A 23,570-nucleotide genomic window follows, 5' to 3' on the forward strand; every position below is an offset into this window, starting at 1 on the left:
CCTGAATTCTAATTGCACGCCTAATTGCCACCCCATTTCCCAATTCCAATGGGAGTCCCCGCCCGTGGGGAAAAAATAAGAGAATAGCAGTTTGCTATGCAAGATAAACAGCAGTTGGCCTTACTCTGAAAAATTGCTTTAAATATCTGATATTCATCAACAGGATTATCTTCATCATCAATAATGGTTGAATATCCCTCCAAAGCAGTCTCTTCAGCATCATCTTCTTCCCAATCTTCATCATCTCCATCTTCTCCAGCCTGCTTTGCCAGAATCTCTAAATATTCCTGTCCATCTTCATCAATATCATCTTCATCACTCCCAAGTTCCTCTGTAAGAAGATATGGCTCAAGGATAAAAAACAGCAGTGTACTTTTCTCCATTAATTTATGTAATATTTGTACTTCATAACAATTCCACAATTTTAACCTAGGGCTAGGGTCTAGGATTCTGTTTTGCTTTTATCTGGGAAAATTCTATGCCTTTACAATGCCCTAGATGAAAACTTTCTCAGTTTGCACTATACAGCTTGAAATGAGAAATAAAAGCCCAACATGGAGACATAAAAGGAAAAAAAGACAAAAATTGGACAAAGTGAAGAGCAATGAAGCAACAGTGAAGTCTGCTTAGGTTTGCTTTTCAAAAAGCAAAACGAAAAGTAAAGATACTTGGCACGAAAAACTAAGCTACTTTGTCTGATATTAAAAGTGTTCATAATACAAAGATAAAGCAGAGGAAATACCAAATGAGTGACCATAGCAAATATAGTGTGTAACATAGGAAACAAAACACCAGGTGAAAAAGAAGCAAATGACAGGCCAAGATACAAACATTTGAATCCTATTTGGAAGAGAACAAATAAAGCAAGGAGGTAAAAGCAAGAACAGGAAAATCAAAAGACAGACGTACCAGGATTAAAAGTTCATTGAGAAGCTGTCAATGATAAATATTGGTGAACTGCTACCAGAGGGGTCAATGCTTTACCTGCTTCCTCGTCATCTTCTGCTTCATCATCATCATCACTATCATTTTCATGCTCAGCATGGCAAGCATATGCCCTTTTCAAGCCATTAAATAAAAGGATGAAAGCTGGCAGGATTTGGCCCGAAACCTGATTTAAAACCTGTGGTATTTGTTCCAGATCAATAAGTGCACACAAGCCTAGGACACACATTTTTCTGTCGTGAAGCCTGAAATGCAAGAGGAAATCTCATATTACGTTATTTTTCAGCTTTAGGAAAAAGAAGGCAAGTAGCATTTTACCCAATGGAGACCTTAATTCAGAGAAGTGCAAGAGCAAAGAGGTCTTAAATGTACAATAAAGCTTCTTTTCACTTATCCCCAATAGATGTAGCACTGCAGAAGCCATATGAAAAGGTGGGTGAGGGCATTGAGTGCACACAATTTCTTGCCTGTGCATAAAAAAGTTCAGAGCACTGTGCATCAGCACAGTGATCTCCAACACACAAACCTACCCCAAGAAACAGTCCACATCATTAAGCCACTGTGTAATGAAGTGATTTGTAACGGGCTCCACATTATTAGGGAAGCGTAGATTTTCCAAAGTATTCAAAAGTAGATGAGGATTGTAATACAGAGCAGCTATGGCAACCTGGAGGCACATCGTTCGCAGTTCACTTGTTTTAACTTCTCTGGTCAATCGCTCTAAAGCAGCTTCCACAAATAAAGGTATACACTGCAGAGAATTGGGAAAAAGACCTCTTAATGTTTCAATATAGGATGCCAATACTTTTAACAAAACATTTATAGTGACAACATTCAGTAATAACCCGATTTTTACATTCATTAATAACCCCAGCCAGGTGCATCTTTTAACTCAGGGTGGTCCAACTTTTCATACCAAGTGGGCCACCATAGTACTTTGATGCAGAACTCATGGGCCACACACTGTCTTGTCACCGGGTGGGGAGGGGGGAAGCAAGCCCAAAATTTGACACACACCCCACCCAGCAAAGTGAGGCACAGGGCTTTGGGAAGGAGATGCAAGGCTCTGGCAAGATCCAAGAACCCCCCCCCCCACCTCCTCCTCAAAACCGGGAAAGCACAAACTAGGTTTTGGGAAGGAGGTGGGGGGACTCTAGAACCCTGTTAGAGCCCTCAGGCTTCCTTCTCAAAGCCCAGCACCTCACTTTTGATTAAACATGAAAAGGGTAGGTGACTGTGTCTCCTCCAGAGAGCTGCAGCTATCATATATTTTAGGCAGTCAAAAGTCCATTCCACTTACCTGATCAATGCCACGACCTTTGCACTGTAGAATGATCACCTCTAACAATTTTGCTGCATGGCATTCTGCATCTTCTCCTGCCACACCTGTAAGGACCTAAGAAATACAATTATAACCCATCAGTTTCAGTACTGGATATTTAGTAGCATTTATTCTTTATATTTTCAAAGGAACAAAACTGTTAAGGAAACTCTCAGTCATTCTACCTCCCATCTGCACAGGCAGGCCGCACTCTGTGTATCAGAACCGTATGAAAAAAATATTAATTGCGTAAAGAAGTTACTGGCTGAAATCCCAATACTACGGTTCCATTTGCAGAATGGCTTTGATCCAGTGCTGATGTCTGCTAATGTAAGTGGAGGGGATTTTCGCTGATTTCTCCTTCTTGCTGCTGCCTTCTATAATTTCCAAAATTCTGTTCCAGAGGATTGGGTGACCCTCCAGACCACTGTGGAGGGTGGTGGTGGGGGACTGCAAGGGGAAACTGGTAAAGACTGTTTCCTCTTCTCTGTTATGGCGAGTGCCTCTGCAAGATCAAAAGCTGTTCTACAAGTAGAACAACAGTGCTGGATTTCACCTAGGGAATATTATTTTACATCCACAAAACTGAATTCCTGCTTAGGTTAGCCAGTAAAGGATCTGAATGTGACTGACCGTTTTTATACATTCAACTGTAACTTAGGTAAACATTTGTCGGTAATTATCATATCACAGAACTTAATGACATGTGAGTGTTTCTGTCCCTCTCGCCAACATAATTTGATGTGTATTTCAGTGGAAATAGAAAACGTTCTGCCAACAGAAATGAGCACAAAGCTACACAAAATGCAAGCCTAATCCAGCACTGGTGATCCAGGTGAAGAGACAGGCTTGTATATACAGATTCTTCTTCCAGATTTCAGACAGACATAGCATTTTGTGTGTGACTGTGGAAGGGGGAGGAAAAACTGAATCATCTAGCACCCAGGAATGTGGCCCCATTCTGCAGATTCTTCTACACAGAAGCAAGCAGCTATGTGCATGTTAATGTGCAAGAATATGCCTTAGTGTGAAAATACATTATTAGTACCAGTAAAACTGACAGCACCAATCACCAAGTTAAATGAAAGCCAGTACATACTTAAGAGCTCATTTTTGATGTTTGCATTAAAATTGGGAGTCTCTGTTTTAAAATAGTGTACTGTATATAGATATGTAGGACACAATTCAAGGAACCTCCTTTGCATGCATATAAGTGCATACATTTCAATCTTTCTTCTCCACTGAAGTTCCCTGAAACTTGGGAGCAGGTTGGGGACAGACACCTGTCCCATCTTAGCAAGGAATCACAGGTGTTAGACCTAACCGCTCTAATAATCTGTTTAGCAGAGCGAAATTCAGGAGGCACTGGGATTTCTGTAGTCAGCCACAGCATGAATAATTTTCCAGTTCAGTTCAGCTGCAAAATCACTGTTGAGGTCATGTACAAAAACAGCTGTAATGGAAACTGGTGTGTTCATGTTTAATCCAACTAAAATCATCCACTTTTTAATAACCTGACTTTGAAGGCAAGGTTATGATAAAAAACCAACCACAATACCGCACAGTAGTAAGCCGAAGCCTGAATACAAAGATAGGTGTTTAAATTACACTTAGTATGAGTCCAGCCCACATTCAATCTCCATGTTTGAGAGTTTGGAGGCTGGTCAGTGGTAAGCTTGTCTTTCGACATCACTGCACCAGTACTATGATCTCAAGTTGCTCTTTGGCCACATACTGTATGTGAGCAACACAGTCTAAATGCAAAACACAATTGGACTGTATTACTAGGCACAGATTAGAAACTATGCACACACGACTGTAGCCATTGTAATCCACTTCAGGGGAAGAGTAATACAACTGCACAGCTGGTTACTGCATGACAGGTACATGCATGGGAGCTTTTAGAAGAGGTTATGGACTAATACAGGATTAGGAAATGTGTGGCCTTTCATATGGCGCTCAGCTACTACTCCCATCATATCTGACCACTGGCTGGAGCTGAAGGGAGTTGTCCAACAATATCTGGAAGGCTACAGGTTCCCCACCCCTGGTCTACTGACTCTCTGTATAGTTGGATCCACCACATGTTTTTTTAAGCAAAACGGACATGCAATTCCAGAGGTCCCAATAATTTAGCTTATCTAGGTCTGTGTAGAGTTGCTGGACCTTGCAGTCTCTTGAATGTAAATTTGGATTGGCTGCTGGAAAGGCACAAGTCTTTCTTTCCTAGATCTATACTGCATAAGGGATATCTACAGGATTTATTTATTCAGCAAAATTTATCTACTGCTTATGTGTAATAAAACATCTAAGTGGTTTACAAAAATAAAAAACATTAAAATTCCAAACAAACCCTAGTTAAATACAGGTATTAAAAAACTTGCAAAAGAAAGGTGTCTGGATAGGTTTGTCTAAACAATGATTTAAACAGGCACTGAAAAGAACAGAGCAAAGGCACTTGCCTTATGTCAACAGGCAAGAAGCTCCAAATGAAATGACTGATTTCTCACAAATGTGGAATAAATATTTTTTTGCACCTGTAGCAGTGCCAGTTCTGCAGATCAAATCACTCCAGTTATATAAATTTAGCTATAATGGTAAGAGGATTAGTGAGTTACTTACCTTTTTGCACATACTGTAGATCATTTCTAGGTATTTTGTATCAGACAGGAGTGTATCGGTATCAACAGTTACATAATTATGCAACAGTGGCATCATATCTGTAGTAAAAAGATTAATAAACAGTTGTTATTTATGTGTTCTCTTGGTCAATATGAAAAGCTGCAAGATACAAAAAGGTATCATTATCATTCAATTCTGCAATGGCCTGCCTATGCTCAATGAAGGAAGACAGACCTAACAAGGAAGTTCACCTGTAAAGTAGTCAAAGCCGTCCTGCTGGAATACTTCAAAGACCAGAGGCAAAAGCTGCCACATCTGTGCTGAGACCTGCTGACAAGTCAGACTGTGAGCCAAGGAGAAGATTTCCTCATAGAATTCTGGAACAGGAAAAAGATGTCATGAACCTTGGCTTGATCAAATCAGTGCACCACATGCAAAGTAATAGCTGCAGGATGGGGGGATCTCTTACCCAGAACATGCTGTTGTAACACTGTTCCTATTACTTGCAAACAGATACCTTCCAACTGCTGGGTAATCTGAAAGGAATGGTTTAAAGGAAACATGGTCAGACTTGCAATCTAAAAAGTCACAACACAATAGGAAAAGGTACTGGGAGGGAAGAAAGATTCTAGTCAATATGGCTGTGTGCCATTTCATACTCATGCAGCACAATGGAGAGCCTGGGAGATTCATTTGTTTCCCTCCCTTTACATATTGTGACAACTGAATACTTTTCTGTTTAACTGATTTGTTACCAGCATTTTAATTATTTCTGGCTTTCTACTACATGGTACCTCTGGTTGCGAACGGGATCCGTTCCAGAGCCCCGTTCGCAACCTGAAAGGTCTGGAACCTGAAGTGCCGCATCTGCGCAGATGCGATTCGGTGCTTCTGCGTGTGACATCATTTTGCGCGTCTGCGCATGTGTGAATTGTCGAACCTGGAAGTAACCCATTCCAGTACTTCTGGGTTTGGCGTGTTCGTATCCCGTGACGAATGCAACCTGAAGCAATCGTAACCAGAGGTACGACCGTATTTGATTGTTTTACCCACTGCTTTTTATATATCTACCTTTCTGGTTTATTTTCACAGCTTTGTTTTTATGTTGATATGAACTGCCTGGAGCTTTTCTTTGGAGTTGGAACAGCATGACAGAAATTCTGCAAAGTCAGTCTTTAAATCGCCTCTTAATTGTACTCCTGTCTTGTTCATACCTGCTGTGTCATCTCGCACAGCTGAATAGCTTTGGAGCTGCAAGCTAGCCAGGCACCCCTTTCTGAACCTAGGTCAAATCCTAATTAGCTACAATAGGGATGGAGGGAGCTGGATGGATGGATGGATGGATTAATTAATTAATTATAGGGATAGTTTGTGAGGAAGCTTCAGTGACAAAGCATTAAGATAAAATGTAAAGGGGAAGGAACAAGAAAGACAAAAAAATAGATTGCCCACCAGCACTAAAGCACAGGCAACAAGCTTAACAAAGCTCCCTTTAACTCACTACATAGGACTCTACTATTTTTATATATAAGTAGCTAGTTTTCTGAGTAAAATTATCAGTCATTGGATTCAAAGATGGGTCCTTTTACAGATCAGTAACTGGCTAAAACAGGGCAGTCCAACACATGGAAAAAGGGGTACATGCAGCCCTTGAAGCCTTTTTGGTGGCCCTCAGCAACACTGGCACACACATCCCGTCGCAGCCTTCAGTCTGCCCTCCTAAAGCCAGGTAAGCAAGGCACTGGGCTTTGGGAAGGAGGCCTGAGGGCTCTAACAGGGTCCTAGAGTCCTCCCACCTCCATCCCAAAGCCTAGTTAGTCCTTTCACAGCTTTGGGAAGGAGGTAGGAGGGCTCTAGGACCCTGCCAGAGCCTCGCACCTCCTTCCTAAAGCCCAGCGACTCACTTACAGCCTACTTGGAAAGAAAAGTTGGACTGCTCCAATCTAAAAGAATAGGAAGTTCAACAGAACCTTCATTTTCAGAAGCATGGGACCCCTGAACACCAGATACTGGGGACATACAATTGCTTTTTGCTGTGATTCTATGCTTCTTGAAGGCATTTGGCTGCCAACTAGACTATACAGATCAGTTTTGATCCAGCAAGGCTCTCTTGTATTCCTATGAAATCTCATGAACACGAGAGAGGGCTATGAAGTATTGTTATCTGCTCTATGGATGACATCAAAGTCACTGTCCCCAGCAGGGATCAGGACCCTATGACCCTCCTGATGTTGGATTACAACTCTCATCAGTCCTAGCGAGCGTGGCCAGCGTTCAGGGAGTTGAAGTTCCCCATTCCTGCCTTAAAAGCTTTCAGCCTTTCACCATTGCTAGGAGCAGAAACATATTAAGAAATATACTTGTTTCATATCATTAATACAGGTCAGGTTTTTAACTTTGGGTCTATTTTTAAAGCACAGCAAGCCCACACATAGTTTCTCACAAAAATGAACTCTACCAAGTATTGATTCCCTCTGGAATCTGCAAAGTGCTGAGGTACTTAGAATAGCAGGTGTTTGTCTTGTGACCTCTATCTTTCTTCAAAAATCATTTGTATAAAAGTGCAAAGCAGTTTTATAAAACTCAGTCAGGACCACAGTTTGTTTTTACAGTTTAACAAAGGTTAACAACAAAATAGTAACACATTTTCAATAAAAATATGTTCACAGAATTTAAATACTGCTGCTGGCTTCCTACCAACCCTCTTAAAAGGAGGCTATTTTGCAGCTTTTCTTGGATACAAGTAAAATAAATTTCTTACCTCTTTGTGATCTTCAACAACACTGAGGAGTGTATCAATGGTATTCAAGATGCCCATTGCTGTTACTGCTTTATCATCACTGCCTTCTTCATCTGGCCCTGTCTGAATCACCTGGTTAAAAGTCATTGCCTACAAAGAGAAAGAATAAAATCTCAGTTAAGAGCCAATAGGAAGCTCAACAGCAGACTAAAGAATCATAGTATAACCAACAACAACATTTTCAGGACTGTTTGCAAAAGAACATTATCAAATAAGACATGTATCAGGGTGGGGTAGGGTGGGGAAGAACTCAACCCAGATGTAGAATTTGGGATACCTTAAAAAAAATATTAAAATACAATTAATCAGGGATGCACACTGGTAAAAATGTAAAAAAGCTAAGCAGTTGCGGGGGGGGGGGGGAGAGACTGCTAAACAAAGGAGGAGGGTAGGAGATTTTTGCTTTCTTCCCAAAGGCCCCAGCACCACTTCCCAAGCTTTATCCCCTTGGAGCAGCTTCCCAGGGAAAAGAGAAAATGGCAAATATTACCTCCTCCTGCCCTCCAGCAGAAAATCCCAAGAGCAGACTTCTGCTTCTTGTAACTCTGGCTCCAACCCCAAATCTTTAAAATAGCCCAACAACATTACAGTGGTACCTCGAGTTACAAACGCCTTCAGGTTACAAACTCCGCTAACCTGGAAGAGTTACCTCAAGTTGAGAACTTTGCCCCAGGATGAGAACGGAAATCATGTGCCGGCGGTGCAGCGGCACCAAGAGGTCACATTAGCAAAAGCATGCCTCTAATTAAGAACAGTTTCAGGTTGAGAACAGACCTCCGGAACAAATTAAGTTCCTAGCTATAGGTACCACTGTATTTGGGGTTTTTTGTGGTATTAACTAAGTCCTTTTTTATTGCAAAATTCAGAATATGTCAGAATATGTATAATTAAATCTTCTCTATTATGCTTTAATAAAGAATATTATTTCTTGTCTATGTTTTGCTACCATCAACACACTAACTTTGGCAGCAAACTAAGCAGGTTAGAATATGTAATTGACTATCTACATTAGCACAACATCAGGATATTAAAACAGCAGCCAGCATACTATACAGGCCATGCGCATGGTAAAATAGTGTGACTTACCAAATGCTGGGTCATTTCTACTGCTATAGGAGTAACCTCTTCACTATATTCACAGATCATTTTCTGAATCACATTGGTAAGATCATCATTCTCAGTCTCTCTAATAATATGAAGAAGAGCCTGCATTACAGGTCTAATGAATGGGGTAATATATTCCTTAGCTGCAAAAAAAGAGCAGGAAAACAGATTACTTTATTGTAACTTACAGGAAAACAGCAAGTACTTTAAACAAGAGGTAGCCAATGTGGTGCCCTCCAGCTGTTATTGAACCACCACTCCCTTCAGTCTTCAGCCAGTGGGGCCAAAGGTCAGGAATGATGTCACCTGTAGCTCCAACATCTGGAAGGCACCAAGTTGGCCACCCCTGCTTTAGGCATTCTTTTACAGAGCCAAACTCTGATAATGGCCATTTCAAGTAATGAAATGTATGTAGCTTTCAATCATCTTTTCAAATGTACATACAAATTATAATCTGCAAAACACCACTACCACTTCCCCCACGCTTTCCTCCCTCCTTGTTCTGGCTCAGTTGTGCTCAGTTTCTTGATATGGAAAACAGATTGCCAATCCTGGACCATGTGCCTCTGCCACCCACCACCCTATCCTTATTATGGATGTTACTCTAGGAATATTGCTTCAACAGCAATATGATGCCTCAGCCTCCAAGGAGAGAATCCAAAAGGCTTCTTCAGTCTAAATCATGCACCTGCCGTTGGATCTGGTGTGCACCCTCCAATCCCAGTGAAGCTGTTAGATTTAGGAAACAAGCTGCCAGTGAAAGTATTTTTTTGAAGCCTATTCCCTGTGGAGTGTGGGGAAGAAGTTTTCAGGGGGAATTGAAACACATGTGGAGGTTAATGTTTTTCTCTTCAGCTGCAACCTCCTTGAAAAATCCCCTCCCAACCACAGAAAACTTAGGCTTGGGGGGGGGGAGGCTTTCATTGTCACTATTGGGATCTTTGTTCTCAAGTCTAACTGCTGCACAGGGAAGAGGGAGAAGGGGAGGCAGAAAATGCAGAGGGAGGAGAAGTTAGGGAGATAGTGGGGTGGCCCCACACACCACTGGCCGCAACTCCACCATCCTGGGGTGGTGCCCCAAGGAAATCCAGCCCTCCAAATAAAAAAGATTGCCACTCCTGCACAAGACTGTAAGGTTACTTGATAGGTCAAAGGGTAGGAAAAAGCACCTCTCTCTTGATTACTAATCAAAACCTGCAGTGCTATGGCAGCTTCCACCTTCACAGGCATCTCTCTGTCATCAATTAGGCATCTTCTTGTCAGTTCAAGGGCTGTCTGCAAGTTCTGGTCGCTTTTAAACTTTACTTCGCAGAAATAGTGAAGCACCCAGCAAGCCTGGAGAAGATGATATGCAATTTTAGGTAATTATGCACATACCTATCCCACACAACAGTTGTGAAAAGCACAAATGCAAGGCAGAATGTTTATTTCCCCTTTAGATAGACATGTATGAGAGTTTGGAGGCTGATCAGTGGTAAGCTTGTCTTTCGACATCACTAGACCAGTACTATGATCTCAAGTTGCTCTTTGGCTGCAGGTTGTATGTGAGCAACATGGTCTATAAGCAGAACGCAAATGGACCATGCCACTAGGCATAGATTAGAAGCTATGCACACAAATGCCTGCAGCCTTTTAAACCATTTCATTGGGAGGAGAAGTCAGCAGTCAAGTGACAAACTGCATGATGGTCTCTTTAAAAAGGAAACTTAACACATGGTGGCTTTAATTGCATGAAGAACCGACTGCCTCACTTTCAGGTTGTACCATCGCTAAACTCTTAAAATTTACAAACCACAGCACCCCTACGCCACTCTCACAAAGGAGTTATACTAATAGGGAACTTGCGAGAAAAGCTGTGATCATGAATTCCAGGATATTGAGACATGGCATCCTCAAGATCGTTGTCACTCTTAGTGTGGCCTTTTTTTAAAAAAAAAAATTGGGAACCCAGAGAACAGCTTCCCTGAGATATTACACCACCCCTTCTGCAAAAGCCCTGGCCACAACCCACAAACCATCCAAAACCACTTGCTAGAAATCATATGCTCCTCACGATTTCACATAGCCCTTTTGTGAAAGAAGCTATGCAATGTTAGCCCTCCCCTTCACTAGACATCTTCACCAAGAGGCTACAAATGGAAAGAGCAGATGAGACTGGACCTGGTTTTACACTTACCCGTGCTCTCATGTAGCCTAGCTCGCTGCTGAAGAGAGGAAACACGTGATTCTGCAGCATATACTCCATCTGATCTTTGTATATCTTTTTCTATGGGAATATAAGACAATGAAATGTAATACAATTAGAGATCAATCTAGCTTGTCAGAAAGGATGGGTGAATGGAAATAATTTCTGTTAAAATTAAGATTGCTAACCCTTCTGCAAAGGTAATTTTAAAGTAAGAGTATGTCAAGATGAAGTTAAATTTTTAAAAGAACTTAGACAAAACTAGCAATTGACAATTCAAAAGATTCTAGAAATCCAATATGAAAACTCAGCATCTGGGTCAAGAGGTAGATAAGATATCTACACCACAGCATCTCCTACATGGACAGTTACCATATATACTTGAATATAAGCCTAGTTTTTCAGCACATTTTTTGTGCTGAAAAAGCTGCCCTCGGCTTATACTCGAGTGAGGCGGGCGGTGGGGGCGGCGAGAAAGAAGCCCTTTCTCTCCACTCGTGCCGCCACCCGCTCTCCCCAGTCAACCATTCCTTAAGAAGTGTACAAGAACAGCGGTTCTTTACTCTCCCCAGGCAGCTTGTTCCATTCCTGAACTGCTCGCATAAATGCAAACTTGGCAAAGGAGGAAGAGGAAGGAGCAGCCCGAAGGGCTGCTTTCGGGCTGCTCGTTCCTCCTCCTCCACAGCGATAAAAGGTGAATCGGCTTATACTTGAGTCAATAAGCTTTCCCACGTTTTTGTAGGAAAATTAGGTGCCTCGGTTTATATTTGGGTCGGCTTATACTCGGGTATATACGGTATGTAAAGTGTGCAAATTCAAGACCGGCAATACACTGCATTTAAGCACTCTTGTCCCAGTCCTTACAGGATTAACCCTCTCTCAAATAGCCTAATACACCCAAATCGCAAATGTTTGTTTGGGAAGGTAGGGTCGCCCACCTGGTCAGTTACAGCAACACAATTCCACCTTTCACAGACGGTCAGAGATCTCACTGCTAAAGGTTCACATTTTGGCTTGGCTTAGCTGGCACTGACTGCCCTCCCCACTTCTCTGCATGCATGCATGCATGCGCGCGCGCACACACACACAGCCTCTTAAGGGGAGTAATATTTTCTCTCATTTTGGGGGGATTTGGAATAAGTATGCATCAGCATCTTGCTGTTTCCCACCTGTTATGAAGCCTACTGCAAAAAAAGATCCCCCCCCCCAATATCTTCTACACATTGAAAAACTAGCAGAAGGTGTGGGGTCATGTTACACTTCACACTGGGCTTTGAAGAAGGGAAGTAGCTGAAAAGGTGAACTTCACTCCTCATGTGCAAAAGTTGTGTGTGCCTGTCAGAGGATTCAGTATTGAGGAAATATGCATCATCCATCCAATGTACTGGATCTAATTTAGCCAGGCAATATAGATTTTTTGTTAATCACTGCCTGGAAATATTGGGTCTGCATCTTTGGCCAGGAATCAGCATTCCTCTAACAGCAGCAAAATACAAACTGATACTAGTGCCAGCCATGTCACACTTCAAAAATGTGCTAACAAAGGATTTTAGTAAATATAGTTGTTGCCATGGGAAAAGATACCACTGTAATTACTTGAGTTAACAAGATTTATGTGTTGCTACAGGATTTTTAAAGTGTCTTCTTCATACGGCAAAAATTAGGCAGAGAAGTTTTGAGTGGATATTTTGACTGTCCTTAATGTGCACTTACTTTCAGAAGTATTTCAGCCAAAGAACCAATCATATGCAAAGCACCATCTTTTTTACGAGGATCAGCATTTGGCTCTGTGAGGATCTGATAACAAAAGCCCATAGTCTTTTGCAGAACCTAGTATAAAGAGACAATTTGAGATATTTCAGTTAGTATTCAAAATATTAGAAAATATCCTTATGTCTATGATGTCACTTGTTGATTTCTTTTCATTTTTCTAATAAATGAACACTGCTCAGTTACCTTTTAGGTATTCAGATGCTACATGGCTGTTTGAGGTGGTAAATGGCCAGTTAAGTACAGCCCAGAGTTAAGAACATTGTTCTCCTCCAACAAATTTGCTAATCACTTTTAGGGCAAAATCATTTCTATTTACTCTGAATTTGATATCACGGTTGAAACAGATCTTGGTGAGATTCGGGAGCACCATCTCGTGGGATCCGTTTATTATTTGTTCACTTTTTATACTGCATAATCATATAAATATATTTATACAGCTTGAGTTGCTGTGTCTTGAGGATGTAGACAGGATATCTGTAGGGGTTTTGTGGACCACCTGTCTTCTCAATCCTTCTTGGCATGTGCAAACTAGCTGTGATGGATTGACAGGGTAGGTCCAGGGAATGATTAATGTTGCAATATGGGATGGAGTAGTGCCTTCCATCTAAAAGAAAGCAGTTGTGTGGCTCCTCCTGAAGAGGCCTGTCCGTGTGTGTGTGTGTGTGTGTGTGTGTGTGTAGATAGGTAGATGATAGGTAGATAGATTGATAGGTAGGTAGATAGATAGATATAGTATATAGTATATATATACTTTAGTCCAATATGGTCATGTTTGCCCTGAACAGCTATGTGATCATTGTGTTTTTAATAATTGTTACTTTTTATGAATATACTAGTTGTGTATTTGTTTTTATTAGTGATTTAATTTTGTTGTCAGCTCTTTGTTGTGCATCACACTGGGCTCTGCTCAAGCAGTGATGATTCATTAAACAAACAAAATTCTAACAGCAGCAGCAGCAGCATTAAAACTGTTTGTTAGAATTCAATTTAAACATGACAGTAATATGTAAACTGTAGTGGCTAAGTGTTAATCATAGGAAACATTTGGGCCTGAAACCTATATGAGGGCCCACACAAATACCAGAAAAAGTTACTGTTCTTGGATTACAGGTAATCCTTAAAAAGCATACCTCTTTCCTTTTGCCACATGCTGTAAACAACAATGTTTGTGCAGCAGTTGTGGGGGAAATGAAGTCTTCAAACACATCTATTAAGCAAAACACAGAAGTCTAAATGTTTGGTCTTTGAAGCATAAAGGAACTAGTGCAAAAGAAGAAGTGAATTCAGACAACAGAGCCACTTTAGTCCTCACTCACCAGGTTTTGTTATTTAAGTGCAGCAATTTCCTCTTTCAACTTATGCAAGGAGTTTTTAAAAACACAAACAATAATATAAAGATCCCAATACTGTAAAATGCCTAACATGTTGGAAGTAGTAACTGGAAGTAGTAAACATATTAATTTTGTTTTCAAAACCTAAGTATTGTAAAATATATCCACAAAGTACTTTCTGCGTTAGGATTAACCTCTGCATGTTACAAACTAGTTTGTGCAAGGGGTGGAGAGAGGCATTTCCTTTATTGTGAAGGCTTCCTGTACAGGACAAGCAGAACAGACCTGTCCAGTTATGTTCTGTGTTCCTTGTACAGGATGCCACAGTAAAAGTTGTGGTGCAAAGCTCTCTAACAACAGCTAGAGGGATGGGATTGAATGTCCCTAACATATACAGCACCTCCTCATTATTACTATCTAGCTGGAAAAATAAACTTAGTTTTGAACTACTTACCAAACTTCATACGTATATATTCATACGGATCTTCCTGCCATAGCTCTTCGTCAGCATCTGTGTAACACATCAGTGGGAAAATAACATCTTGGATAATTCCCTGCAAATAATAAGGAATATAACTTGTTAGAAGCATGTTTGACATTTATAGGCTGCCCTATCCAAAAAAAAAAAAAAAAAAAAAGGTTCTCAGGGCAGTCTACAACATAAACTGAACAAGTTAAATCAGAACTTCAAATAAATCAAATGAAAACTTGAATTAGCCGTTATTACGCCACTGCTTACCAACAGTTTTTGTGCAACCTGATAATTGCATAACACCTAAAAGAACATCATTTGGATGCCTATTAGATCCTCTCCCACACTGTTTTAAGACTCTGTCCAGATGCAGACTCACAGCATTACCATCGGTCATATATATATAACCACCTTAGATGGTAATCTAGTGCAATGAAGAGTTCTCAAAAACTTGAAAGCTTGCACTTTATTTTGTAACCGTTTGGTTGGCCTACTCAAAGTACTGGTACTTCCCCAATATGGATTTTCAGTGTTTTCTATGGCCAAGATAGTTACTTTTACTACCGGTATATGTAAATTTGACTTATTTTGGCTTCATATGACACCACAGTGAGAAATATTATTATTATTTATTAAATACCTATGCCAATAACTTAAAAAAAATTGAGGGAAAAGAAAAATAATCTAATGAACTCTGAAGTTTTACTGCTGTGTAAAAAAATATACAAGTGTCTCAAATGTGCAAAAAATAAAGAAATAAAAAATTACAAAGATACCTAGAATCAAAAGAGATCTAAAGTATTTTTCTGTAATTAATTTCTCTGGTGCACCATGTTTCTTTAATTGATGACTTTCAAAGCAACTATGGGTATTTACTGAGCATTATTTTCAATACAACCAAATTTAAAACATAGCAAGCGGTTCAAGTTCAAGTTCAAAATACACAGGGCTAGAAAAGGCTTAAGGTATTCATTCTGTTATGCAGTCACCATTCAGAGAGGAGGATGGGAAAAGCACTTACTTGGATATGGGGCTTCAGATTCTTCCAAGTGACTGCATGCGACACCCCCTGATTGATATAGTTCAGTGTCTGCTGCAGAACTCTAGGAGCCATGTACTGCTTTTCCTTATACTGATATAACACTTTCAACAAAACCTTTAAAAAAGCAAAAGAACAACTACTGTTGGTTGTTTCTAAAGATTAAAGCATCTTGCTGATAACTGCTAAAAACTAATATTAGGTTGTGTTTAGGTCGCAGCTTTCTGCACATGATTTAGAATGTACCTATTAGCATGGGAAGGAATTAGGAAACGAGAGCTTGTACCTTTTGGAGTGTGCCAATAACACCAGTTCTGGTAGTTTATATAAACCAGCAGTGGTCAGCGTATCTCTACATGATTTGCAAGTAACAGGAGCACTGAAACAATTCACACGGAAGCAACCTTGAGTATGGTCTCACAAATTATGTTCCCCCTTGGGGATGGGCCATAGCTCAGTGGTAGAGCCCATCTTTTGCATGCAGGAGATCCCACATTCAATATCCAATATCACAATACAGTGATACCTTGGTTTTTGAACAGAATGTGTTCCAGAAGTCTGTTCAACTTCCGAAACATTCGGAAACCAAGGCGTGGCTTCCGATTGTGCAGGCGTGCTGGAAACAATAGCGGAAGCCGCATCGGATGTTTGGCATCCAAAAAAAGTTCAAAAACCAGAACACTCATTTCCAGGTTTCGATTGTTTGGTAGCAGAAAACGTACAAGTACCAAGGCGTTCGACAACCAAGGTACAACTGTATTAGAGAAAAGACACCCCTCTCACAATCTGAAACTCAGAGCCGCTGCCAATCACTGTGCTACGTGGGCAAATAGTCTGACTTGATATATGACCTCAAGTCACTCAAGCTTCATTCAACACCAGGAATGGAAAACCTGTAGCCCACATGCCGTTGGACTCTCAACACCTATCATTAACCACAGTCAGCAGGACCAATGGTGAGGGGTATTGTAGTCCAAAAATATCTGGAGGGCAATAGGCTCACCTCTAATCTATACCATCATTAAAGACCTTGATAATCCAAAAATAAATGGTGCAAAACACCAAGAACAAGGGATCAAACACTTTTAAGCAGTAGCAGTTCCTACTTTATTTTGAGGGGGGAGGCAACAGAACTTTTATTTCAAATGTTTTCTTAGCAAGCTTAGTATGATCTTTCATATTTGGAGAAAAATAAGTGGGGGGAAAGGATGGTAAACCGCAAGTAATTATTAATCAAGCATGTGACTTGAAAGAGAATTTCCTACCTGCTGAACACCAACAGCAAATGCCTTTAGGAAAACTTCTGCAAACTCATTGTACTCCTTGGAAACATTTCCAGGACTTCCATACCTGTTGTATTAGTGAGAAATCCAATATAATACTACAATATATTGTGCACATCATCACAAAAGTTACATTTTTAAAAAATGAAAAAGAGTATTGAGGAAAAGCATTACCTTTCAAAAAGTCTAGCCAATATATGCAATGCCCACTTCTTACATTTCCACCATGGTAATTCAGGTCGATCATCTTCATCCACTTGAAGGGTTTCCTTTAGGAACCAATAGCAGATTAACAGAATGAGTAAAAAGGTAAAGGGACCGAATCTGGGGTTGCAGTGCTCATCTCGCGTTACTGGCCGAAGGAGCCGGCGTACAGCTTCCGGGTCATGTGGCCAGCATGACTAAGCCGCTTCTGGCGAACCAGAGCAGCGCATGGAAACGCTGTTTACCTTCCGGCCGGAGCGGTACCTATTTATCTACTTGCACTTTGACATGCTTTTGAACTGCTAGGTGGGCAGGAGAACAGAATGAGTACTTCACATTATTTGGGGGGTTCTGAGGAATTAGGATCTTTGCTTAAAGTATACCATGCAATTACTGGTATTTAAAAGACAAAATACTGTAGATATTCTAGTGGAAAAAATAGCTTATAGAAAAGGGCCCCCAAATACCTTCAGATTTATATATGTTTTCAGATGATCCAAAAGGAACAGTTCACATGAAAGCAAGTGAATCACAAACATGTTGCAGTTCCAGCACTGCAATACAGTCATACCTCGGGTTGCGAGCGCTGCGGGTTGCACGTTTTCAGGTTGTGCTCCGCGCCAAACCCGGAAGTAGCGGAACAGGTTACTTCCGGGTTTCGGCGCTCGCTGTCATGATCGTGTGGGAGCCTCTCACAAGAAAATCCACTTGCTAGTCTGCTTGCTTTAGAATAGTATTTATTAAGTACATATTTACAAAGCAGAGCTCATTTCTCAAGCATCCGACCCCTCACTATCAGTTGCCAACACTGCCCGCTTGCGGGACCGCCCCCAACATAATAGTTTGGGCAACCCCCCCCCAAGCTGCTCACATCATTTCCTCTTCTCCTGTCTCTCCGCTGTGACAATCTCTCTGCTGGACCAACATCAAGGGCTCCCTCCTCCACCCCACTGTTTCTGTTTAACCCTTTCTCCTCCCTCTCTCTTCGTTCTTCCCTACTGCTTTCCACAGCCTCTGTGTCACTCCCTTCTCGCTCCCTCTCTCTGCTCCCAAACTTCTGAATGTCCCGTGACACTCGCGCATGCGCAGAAGTGTAAAATGACATCACGCGCATGTGCAGAAGCACCAGATCGTGTCACGTGCGTGTAAACGCGGTGCTGCGAGTTGCAAACACTGCGGGTTGCGAACATTCCTCCCGCACGAATCACGTTCCCAACCCGAGGTATGACTGTACCCACTTCTGACAAGACAAGCCATAGTTCCATTTGAAAAGTAGCTTACCACATCTGATGTGGGAAATACAGAAGCAAAAACTATAAAGAAAGTTTCAGCTTACACATATGGTTTCTTTGCATGCTCATAAACTGGCTGGCCTGAATGTAACAAGCACTTACAGCTGGTACATCTCGATCCACAACTGTTTTCAGAATCTCAATCCATTCTGCTAGATTTTGCTGATTGATCAGTTCCATGGGTAATGTGTACTATTAAACAAACAAACAAAAAAGCAATGGTTACAAAATATGCTCAAAATATATTCCATGTGAATATATTCTTTGGGAACATTCCCTTGCTAAAGACCAAAATAAGCTCAAAATGAACAAGTCTACAAAACCCACTCTGGATCAAAATAATCCCAAATGAGTCACTGACTTCCTTAGCTAAGCACTGATGAAAAATAGCTTCAGGCAGTAGCTACATTATTTAAGGCATTACTGCGCTAGGAATGAAAAAAATGTTCTTACCTGAACAAGAGCATAGAAAATTTTGAAGATCTGTTTCTGGATAAGGACAGACTGATCAGATTGATCAGAGAGAAGCTGGATAAAACGATCCTTCAGAACAGGCAAAAAGTGTTGCATTGCTGCTATCAAAGGAGTCCGCTCCTCCGGTTTCTTATATCTTTAAGGAGGAGGAGAACTGACATTAGAAAGAATTTAGATGCCACACTTCTTAAAATAATGATGTTAAGGGACACCATTAGATTGGTGGATTAGTGCAATGGAGCATGGAAGTCAGACATCCTTAATGTTTGTTTGGGAAAAGCATGACTCTGAAGAAGTGAACACCTGCAATTACACAAGTTACATCCCAGTCCTCCTCCAAGGACCTCAAGCATCTTAATTAAAGTTCCCAGGAAATGTCCCAAGGACCAAACCTGTGTGGCTTCAGCAATAAAACTCTGCAATGTGCTCCAATCCATGCTCTGGGCCAGACATTTAAACTTTTAAAATCACCTCACATGACCCCTTAAGTGAAAGCAGGTTAGACACTTGCAAATCATCTAGGATTATAAAATTTGAGTAAAATGGTAGGACACAGAACAAAGAATTTGGAAGGATAGAGTAGGAGGCAGGGGAGCAGCACCCACTATGTTCTGAACTTTAAGACACTTTAAATAAAAGGCTAGTACAGGGATCCTGATAGAAGTAGTCTTTGCACTCGCAACCTTCTCTTCAATTATCAAAATGGGCCGATTCCACAGCTTACTCAGTTTGACAATTCAAACAACTCTACTGTCTAGGAACTTGCTGTGTAAACTACAAGGAGAACTGGGACCACACATCTCTGATGTGGCTCTTCTATAGGTTTACAAGACATACAAGAACTTACTCATAGTTCTTCACAAGTTGATAAAGACAGAGAAGAATTCCAAGCCAACAGGCGCTATTATCTGCCTGAAGATAAAAGCCAATTTTCTCTACAACAGCAGTCCAACGATTTGGATAATCATGCTTGATAATGTGGTGAATGCAAGTAGTAAGCTGTACCCTAGAACACAAGAAGTTACAAAAATATTGTTACAATGCATTAGCTGGGATTTTTTTTAGGATAGCCAAATACTTAATTAAAGTGAGCAAACAATGTTGTACTAAATGAAATTAATTAATTAATTAATTATTAAGTAACAAAAATAAATTTCTAAACCACCCTTCATCCAAGGATCACAGGGCAGTTTACAATAGTTTTATGCACACAAATGAATTTATTTAAATAGCCATGCTTCTTCAAAGTAATGCAGGTAGATCTCCTCTCTTGCTTCATTAGCAATTACATGGGTGTCACGTTCATACCTTTATCAGCACCTACCTAGATTTATTTGAAATCACAGCAACATCAACGTTACAATTTCTAGTGACAATGAAGGCTTAAAATAACAAGGAAAGAGTTAGGAAAGAGTGTGCTCTGTGATCATGACTCAGAGTATACCTAATGAGCTCAGGAGAATGAATAATGGCTTCTACAATATTCTCACGAATGCAATGTCTATCTTCTTCTGGTATTGAGTAAGGTGGGATGTCTCCTGGTGTAGTTTCCCGGTCAGGCCAATACTGAGTTATCATATTTTTCAAGTAGATAACACCTGGCAAGAGAAGCATTCAATGTTAATATTGTCCAAGCCCATTTTTAAGATTATGATGTCTCTGTAGTAATACTGATTAACACATTAAAAAAAAACCCAAATCAAACATTATTTGGAGATTGAGCAGCAGCTTGTGACTAACATATCTCAGAACATATTTAAGGGAGTGTGTCAGTGTGATTAAGTGGTCACAGTGTCACAACTGACACCTGTGTACCAACTTCCTACTCAGACATGAAGCTCTCTTGGTGATCTTATGCCACTCACAATCAGTCTAACCTATTTCATAGGGCTACTGCACAGCTAAGATGAGACAAGCCCCCTATAAGCTCTTTGGCAGAATTATGGGATACAGGTCTGATGTCTGATCGATATCCTTAAGACTGACTTTGAGCACTCTTTTATGCTATGACTATCACTGTCAAACTTACCCAACTTCACATAATCTTTCAGAATTACTCTGAACTTTCTCATTTGCGCTGATGTTTGGGGACTGAGGTTAAGGTGAAAGGGACTGAGTTGTCAATACTACTGAATTCAAGAAGAACAAATCATTATTTTATCCATGTTTATATTTCCAATTCATCATATTGGTATAGAACTCAATATTTTATGAGGTATAAACCAACCGTAAAAACAAAGTATTTCAAATGTAACTGTTCCATGATGCAAAAATATAATACAGCTGCAGGCCATACAAACAAAGCCTTCAGAATGCTATGGAAGTTACTGGTACTTTAGCTCAGCTTATATCACAAGAGAACCATAGCATAGTATTTCCCTTGTACACCTCAGCTGGCATGAAGCAAATCTTTATGCCTACATCCATGACTGGACTCCAAATGATGTGCAAAGCCTGCTGTTATTCCAACAGTCAAATTAGTAATGCATGCATCTCAAACACAATTAGCTTGAAGAGTCTGGTATTATCCCAGCAGTACTATTTCTAGCTGCCATTATATACTTTTTAAAGAAATGCAATGGCAGAGAAGTATGAGATGAACTTTCATCTCAAAATATTAACACACCATTGTCATGTAATCATAAACACACTGAAGACACAGAGCTTTGTGTGGAAAAATATGTATGTTAGTTCTACCACTAACGAAAGCTAGTATGTATGTTAGTTCTACCACTAATGAAAGCATGCACACGAAAGCTCATACCAAGAACAAACTTAGTTGGTCTCTAAGGTGCTACTGGAAAGAATTTTTTTTATTTTGTTTAGTTCTACCACTGTTAAAGAACGACTGGTAGTACAAGGGTTTTTCCCCACCAAAACACCCATACCTATTTTCTAAGACCGTATGGGTTCTGTTCATATTATCCAGGTTACAAAAGCTTTAAAATCTACTTATCATTACATATTTTTGCCCAATGTCAAAAAATATTAACATACATACTATAATAAATAAATAAAATCAACACTTGCCTGCCTGTCTCACTGGTAAATCCAGTTGCTCTGACATAGTGATTTGAAGGAGAGTTGAAACGAAGTTCACTGATTTGTGAGCCTGTAAAGTAAGTGAATACAATGTAGTCAGATGTCAAAATAATTTGTGGAAACCATTACAAATAAAGCTTTGTAGTTTTTAGAGTGCTGTATGTTCTTCAACTAAAGCCAGATAGAAGGAGGAGGGGGCCCTACTCTTTAAGAAACAGCACCCAGAGCTTCTTACTGGTGGTCCCCCCCTTTCATTTCCTATGGGCGTGCTTCCCTTCTGTTTTCCTCCCCCTCCCAGACGACTTTCCCATTTGGGACAAGAGATGCCTACCACATTTAATGCCATTTACTCTTGCATAATCTTATTAAGAGCTATCTGGCTGCGTGAGATGTTATCAGCTTTAACACAGGAAGTGGAAATATATGCATCACTTTCTCTTGCTCCATTATCTGCATTTTCTTCAAGGGTGTGTAATAAAGATCATAGAACCAAGGCTTGTTAACCCTTTACCACTCCACTGTAATCACAAGTGGGATGTTGAGCATGCTGTAAGTATGGTGTTTCTCCTACCCTTTCAGTGCATGCTTCTGAAAAATCTAGATCCATAGAAGTGATTTTGAGAATGAGACTAGGGGTAATAATGTTGACAGACTAACTATGAGCAGGTCAAGCAAATAAGGAACTCTTGGCTCCTGACCTGAAATGTGAAGCTAAATCACAGACCGTCTTCCCACCAGACTGTTAATTTACCATGGGTGTGGGTGTACAGTCACATGGTACACACTCCTCCTTCAGAAGAACAGAGTTGTTCTTCTGGCTGAATTTACCAATCCTTCATACTTACATTGTAGAGGGAAGTGAGTTTGAGGAATACAAGCATGCTGCCATAAAATAATACAGTAGACTCACAACATATGCACATTTAACTTGCACACATTCAGCTTTATACGTGTGATGGCCTGAGACTCGGGACAAGAGGAGGCTCAGTTCGCGTTGGATCCTCTGCCTCAGGCATCAATTGAACCTAGTCTGGGGCCTGATCCTGAAGAACCTCAGTCTGCTCAGGTTCCCCCGCAACTAGCACCAGCTAGGCAGTCAGGGGCCTGAGCCTGTCCTGGCTCCAAGTGCTGAGGATACCTCATTGCCGACAGCTGGGCCATCAGAGGCTGAGGCGGCCCCTGGGTCTAGTAACCACCCCCCCCCAGCGTCTCCTGAGCTGCAGAGACTCAGGGCTGAGAGAAGGAAGGACCTGAGTACTTGCAGGAGGAGTGCTCACCTTCAGGCGAGGCAGGGTGGTGAGTCATGGGGGGATTGGGACTGGCCATTACCTCGGCAGAGATAAAAGGGTGATCAGATCCCACCCCAGGTTGCAGGAGCAACATTGCTGCTTGCCAGATCCTGCCTGTGTTCCTGTTCCTGACCTCACTTAGTTTTCTGCCCTGCACCCTGCCTCAGCTTCATCGGACTGACCCCTCATTGACTCCTCAGACTTTGGACTGGACCTAGACTTCACCTCTTGGATTACCCTTGGACCAGCACAATACGCTTGGCCAAAAAAAAAAAAAAAACTTTACAGAATTGAGGAGGCAGCAAGGGGACAGACATCTGGGAGGAAAGACTTCAGCAATCCTAACCACCATTGCACCCAATGTGTTTTGACTATATGTGATTTTGGTTTTATG

The 23,570-nt window shown here is 40.9% G+C and overlaps 1 protein-coding gene and 2 non-coding genes across 3 annotated transcripts in view; all 3 read right to left on the reverse strand.

The window, feature by feature from the left end:
- IPO7 (importin 7) overlaps positions 1-23,570 on the reverse strand; it is a 40,428-nt gene that overhangs the window by 5,418 nt on the left and 11,440 nt on the right. Inside the window, exons 2-23 of the mRNA XM_033152771.1 lie at positions 21,876-21,957; positions 20,290-20,443; positions 19,693-19,851; positions 18,825-18,981; positions 18,474-18,563; positions 17,050-17,144; positions 16,858-16,942; positions 15,575-15,709; positions 14,536-14,635; positions 13,881-13,957; positions 12,691-12,807; positions 10,969-11,058; positions 9,962-10,127; positions 8,775-8,935; positions 7,650-7,778; positions 5,358-5,424; positions 5,140-5,265; positions 4,889-4,986; positions 2,246-2,341; positions 1,476-1,696; positions 985-1,190; positions 125-331 (exon numbers count right to left, since the gene is read on the reverse strand). Coding sequence (XP_033008662.1) covers positions 125-331; positions 985-1,190; positions 1,476-1,696; positions 2,246-2,341; positions 4,889-4,986; positions 5,140-5,265; positions 5,358-5,424; positions 7,650-7,778; positions 8,775-8,935; positions 9,962-10,127; positions 10,969-11,058; positions 12,691-12,807; positions 13,881-13,957; positions 14,536-14,635; positions 15,575-15,709; positions 16,858-16,942; positions 17,050-17,144; positions 18,474-18,563; positions 18,825-18,981; positions 19,693-19,851; positions 20,290-20,443; positions 21,876-21,957 — 2,818 coding nt within the window. The remainder of the gene's footprint in view (positions 1-124; positions 332-984; positions 1,191-1,475; positions 1,697-2,245; positions 2,342-4,888; positions 4,987-5,139; positions 5,266-5,357; positions 5,425-7,649; positions 7,779-8,774; positions 8,936-9,961; positions 10,128-10,968; positions 11,059-12,690; positions 12,808-13,880; positions 13,958-14,535; positions 14,636-15,574; positions 15,710-16,857; positions 16,943-17,049; positions 17,145-18,473; positions 18,564-18,824; positions 18,982-19,692; positions 19,852-20,289; positions 20,444-21,875; positions 21,958-23,570) is intronic.
- Positions 3,906-4,086, reverse strand: LOC117061777. Its single transcript, XR_004428145.1, has one exon. It is a non-coding gene; the product is annotated as a small nucleolar RNA SNORA23 (small nucleolar RNA).
- LOC117061778 lies at positions 10,236-10,416 on the reverse strand. The gene has a single exon (XR_004428146.1). It is a non-coding gene; the product is annotated as a small nucleolar RNA SNORA23 (small nucleolar RNA).

Source organism: Lacerta agilis, chromosome 1 (assembly GCF_009819535.1).
Source record: "Lacerta agilis isolate rLacAgi1 chromosome 1, rLacAgi1.pri, whole genome shotgun sequence".
NCBI lineage: Eukaryota > Metazoa > Chordata > Lepidosauria > Squamata > Lacertidae > Lacerta > Lacerta agilis.